The sequence below is a fragment of the Glycine soja genome, chromosome 13 (assembly GCF_004193775.1).
Source record: "Glycine soja cultivar W05 chromosome 13, ASM419377v2, whole genome shotgun sequence".
Lineage (NCBI taxonomy): Eukaryota > Viridiplantae > Streptophyta > Magnoliopsida > Fabales > Fabaceae > Glycine > Glycine soja.
Window position 1 is genome coordinate 771008 of NC_041014.1, and position 5078 is coordinate 776085.

The 5078-nt window shown below is 28.4% G+C and overlaps 1 protein-coding gene across 1 annotated transcript; it reads left to right on the plus strand.

The window, feature by feature from the left end:
- The first annotated feature begins 1990 nt into the window (after positions 1 to 1990).
- LOC114380883 (bidirectional sugar transporter SWEET4-like) lies at positions 1991 to 4578 on the plus strand. The gene is made up of 5 exons (XM_028339996.1): positions 1991 to 2067; positions 2327 to 2363; positions 3061 to 3439; positions 3827 to 3946; positions 4097 to 4578. The coding sequence occupies exons 1-5, from the start codon at positions 2025 to 2027 to the stop codon at positions 4289 to 4291; spliced, it is 774 nt and encodes a 257-aa protein (XP_028195797.1). The 5' UTR covers positions 1991 to 2024; the 3' UTR covers positions 4292 to 4578.
- Positions 4579 to 5078: the final 500 nt, after the last annotated feature.

Sequence of the window (5078 nt, forward strand, 5' to 3'; positions counted from 1 at the left end):
TTTAACATTAAATTTCTTAACTAAATTTAATAATTTATATAATCATTATATATTATAAATAATATATTAATATATTACACATATTATATAATATATATCATTAATATTATATTCTGAAAAAAGAGAAATCTTCTCCATCACAGTGAATCGAAACAAGAGCAAAGTTTCTATTCATGTAAAAGTTGATGTATCAAGTCTTTCTCCATTCAAAAGCTTAGGAAAAAGCAAAGCAACTTAACTCAGTTTAATTTTCAATCCTTACTTAAGGGGATGGATAGAGCGGTTTTATATAGGAAGTTTTATATATGGGTAATGACTGGCTATTAGATGAGATAACCGGTGAGAGATAAAAAGAGAAGTGCCGTCTGGGGGAGAGGAGTGGGTAATTTTGTCCTTTTCCAAATCTTGTATTTGGTAAAAAAATTATTCCATGATATCTTCTTCATTAACAAAAGAAAATAAGTTTTTGTCTTGTTTTTTTTCTTTTATATATTATCTGTGCTCTCTCACACCCATCTTCTAAATTCAAACATGAAATACTTATTTTTGTCATGTTCACAGCCCATATTTTTAAGTAAATCAAAGACACCGCAAGTATCTCAAGAATATTAGTAAAAAAATTAAAAATAATGTGCGTTTAAAAATTGAAGCGTATGTTTACCATCCCAAAAATACAAGGGAAGGAAATAAAAATAGACGTATATATTTTATTTAATAATTTTATAAAACATTAAAAAGTCAGTAAGAGAATAATATAAAAAGATATATATATATATATATATATATATATATATATATATATATATATATATATGTGTGTGTGTGTGTGTGTGTGTGTGAATATATTTATATATATAATATTTTAAAACTAAAAATATAATTAAAATAAAAATTAAAAATAAACTCTCTGATCCAATGGTTCTTAATATAATTAAATGAAGATTGAGAATATTTAAATAATATTTTATTTTTAACTGATATTCTAGCATGTATAATACACGTACAAGATAAATATTTATTTTATATAACAAAAATTATAATAAACAAATACTTTTTTTTCTTCCCAAAAGTACCATAACTGATTAACAACTTCTAAAATTATCTTCATTAAAGAAAGACTCTTAAAAATACTCTTTCAAGACAAATATTCTAATTTATATATAAATAGCATATAAAATCTTAAAAATAATTAATTTAAAACAGAAAATAATTATTAATTTTAATAATATTTATATAAATTTAGTTGAATATAACTATCAGAGAAATTATTTAACAATCAAGCTACACATATATACTGTGAGTTTGTTGAAATTTTTTTAAAAAAAACTTTAAAATAAGTATTTTTTTATATAAGTGTTTTTTTAAAGAAACAAATAAGATTTATCTCTTAAAATAAGTAAAAATTACTTTTTTAAATAAAAATAATTTAAATAAACATATTAAAAAAATAAAAAATTACTTATTTTATTAAATCAAATATTTATTTTAACAAATAAATTTAAACAAACTGTTTTGTAATTTGATTTTTGAAAGTACGTACCAAAAATACAAGGAAAGGAAGGAAAAAGAGACGTATAGAAGTGGTTTGACTTTGAGTGGGATATGCAGAAGCATCACACATTTTAACGTTTGGAGATGACATAGTACGACTTAACAGTAGATTAAGGGAGACATATGCATGCATAAAAATCAGAGTGGAGATATACTTGTGTGACCCATGTGTCAAATGGGTGGTGGCTCGATCAGCATCTTAAAGACAGTGCCAATTTATTAATTTCTCCTATCAAATGGCTCTATTTATATATATAAGTCGCACACTTCTTCCAACAAAAACAATTACTCATGTCATCTACATGATCTACCAGACTTGCATGTACTACCATCAAATTAAAATGCATAATTTTGGTTAAATCATTCATATATACCAGCCAATCCTCATTTATATTTTAGTAATTAAGTCACTACGCTCTATTTCTCTTGTTGGATTTCACATTTTACGTCTTCAGCTAGGATATATAGGAAACATGGTTACCGCAGATATCGCTCGAACAGTGGTCGGTATCATAGGTGGGTCAACTTATTAATTATTTTGTCAACTTCATTACAATTTTAGAACATCAATATATATATATATATATATATATATATATATATATATATATATATATATATATATATATATATATATATATATATATATATATATATATATATATCATACTGCATTCCTATATGTATGCACGTGATTTAATTTTCTGAGCTAATTCCGTCAAGGAACATTTTAACGTTCTCACGTTATTTTGTTCTTTTTCTTGTTTTCGATCAGGAAACATCATCTCGGGCTGCCTCTTCTTGTCTCCGGTGTAAGCTTCATTTCTCTCTTAACTTTCTATGTTTAGGTGGCTATTCATTCATTTAAGTAATACAATATTATTTGCACAATCTAACATTATAAATACTACTAACAAAAAAAAGCCGTTGGCTTAAGGATTCGACACTTGAGTTTTTTAATCAAAATTTAAGATTAAGATTCGATCTCCAACTTAAATATAAAATGATAACTAAATATATTACTTTATCTCAAAAATTGACTTGGATTGAATGAATAGAGGAGAAAAATAAAAAAAAATCATAAAACTGTTGTATTAATGTATATTATATATATATATATATATATATTTTTTTTTTTTTTCTATTTTCTTTTCTTTTCAAGTGATTTCACCCGTTTTAGAAAGTGTAAGGCATATACAATATCAACTCAACATTGTTATTTTACACCAAATAGTAAGAGTTTAAATTTTATATTGTTATTCAATTATAATTTTTGGTTGGTATGACTTTTAATATAATTAATATAAAAGTCATTGTTTTATACCAAATAGTACAAGTTTAAATTTTATATTGATATTCAATTATAATCTATGGTTAGTGTAATTTTTAAGGTAATTTACTATATATAATACTAACAAATTATTTGACACGACCGTGACTCCATAATTTTTTTTCTCTCGTAGTATAGAAGCATTATTAAAATTAAAATGAAAAAATATACACATGCAGGCCAACTTTTGTCCGAATATGGAAGAAAGGATCAGTGGAGCAGTACTCAGCAGTGCCATACCTAGCCACATTGATGAATTGCATGGTTTGGACCTTATACGGGCTCCCCATGGTACACCCTCACAGCTTGCTGGTGGTGACCATCAACGGTGCAGGGTGTGTCATTGAGATCATCTATGTCACACTCTTCTTGCTCTACTCCGACCGCACCAAGAGGCTCAGGGTCTTCCTTTGCCTCTTCTCAGAACTCATCTTCATCACCCTTCTCACCCTTCTCACTTTCACTCTCATTCATTCCATCAAGCACCGCTCTGCCATCGTCGGAACCATTTGCATGCTCTTCAATATTGCCATGTATGCTTCACCCTTGTCAGTCATGGTCAGTCATATCTCAAACTATACTTTTCTTTCTTAATTATATCATCTTTATTTTTCTTCTTCATTTATAACAAGTTTAATTATTTTTTTCTTCTTAATTCATCATATTTATAAATACTTGGCGAAATGAAAATAAATTATGTAAACAAGTTCATGCAGAGAATAAACTCTTCATGTTTACGTACTAATTAAACTCTAAAATTATAATTTTGAGTTACTCTAGTCCTAAATTTTTACAAAACTTCATTTACTTATTCTTTCTGGTTGTAAAATGTCAATAAAAATTTATGTGTGAAAGGAGTAAAATAAATGAATTTGTGAAAAGTTAGAGACCAAAGTGATTGAGGCTTATGATATTAAGAACTAATCCCAATATATATGATTGCAGAAACTGGTGATCACGACCAAAAGTGTTGAGTACATGCCGTTTTTCCTCTCTCTAGCATCCTTTGGCAATGGCGTGTCTTGGACTACTTATGCTCTCATCCCTTTTGATCCATTCATTGCAGTAAGAAAAACAAAATAACCACGCATGCCTTTATTGATGTTGCCAATAGGTTGTTCAATAATTAGGATGTATTAGTTTCACCCTTCATATATGCTATGAAGATTGAACAGAGTGAAGGATTACAATTAACTTGTTGTGGTGAATTGTCAGATACCAAACGGGATTGGGACAACATTTTCTGTGGCACAACTAATTCTGTATGCAACCTATTACAAGTCTACGAAGAAGCAAATAGCAGCAGCAAGGAATGCAAAAGAGGTGAATCTCTCAGAGGTGGTAGTTGGTAACAGTACTGTCCAAGATCCCAACAATAACAAGATCAGTGCTGCTCCCTATGGTCTTTAATTTGAGCTTCATGCCAAATGATTAATGGTCATGCATGGATACACTCGTTTCTTGCCTCTATTATTGCTACTATATATTGGATAGATTCCCTTTTGTACTAGTATTTTAATTTTAATTTCCTACTTCAACAGTTAATTACCATCTTTGTTATTTACATTGCATAGTCACTAGTCAACATTGCTTAGCAATGTCTGTTCTAGTTTTGCTCAACTTCTCTGGCTTGCCTCAGCTTAAAACATTTCACTTGTCAGCCCACCACATTTATCAAAACAAACACTCTTAATAAAGTTTTGTTCTGTTTCTCTTCTTAATTTCAAATTATGGTCACTGTTTCAGAGGAGGCCATAAGAAGTGGCAACTAGCCTCTAGCCATCATGGGAGAAAATAAAAATTAAAATAAAAAATGCCCAGCTTATAGGTAAAGACCAAGCACGAGTCACCAATGCAGAGAATACCAACACAAATACGCAATCAAGATTGCTTTACATCTTCATTTCAATTTTTTGTATATTCCACATAGTGATTGGCAAATTTGCAAGAGTGTTAAAAATATACTCTTTAACACACTCCTTCTAACACTTTTATTAGTTAAAATTGATTGAAAGTTATAAATTAATAGGTAACAATGGAGTGAAACTTGCAATTTTGGGATTTTCAACAAGAAAAAAATGTATTAAAGAGTGTGACTAATATTTCTCATTCTGTAATATCATCTTCCATACATTAATAAACCGATCCTCCTAGCTCCATGGCAGAGCATTCCTAAATCATAATGTACTAATATGAT

Bases quoted from the DNA above. Each gene is read 5' to 3' on its own strand.
- LOC114380883 (XM_028339996.1), top strand. From the start codon at position 2,025: ATGGTTACCGCAGATATCGCTCGAACAGTGGTCGGTATCATAG. The intron at 2,068-2,326 runs GTGGGTCAACTT...GTTTTCGATCAG, and splicing joins AACAGTGGTCGGTATCATAG to GAAACATCATCTCGGGCTGC. The intron at 3,440-3,826 runs GTCAGTCATATC...ATATGATTGCAG, and splicing joins CTTCACCCTTGTCAGTCATG to AAACTGGTGATCACGACCAA.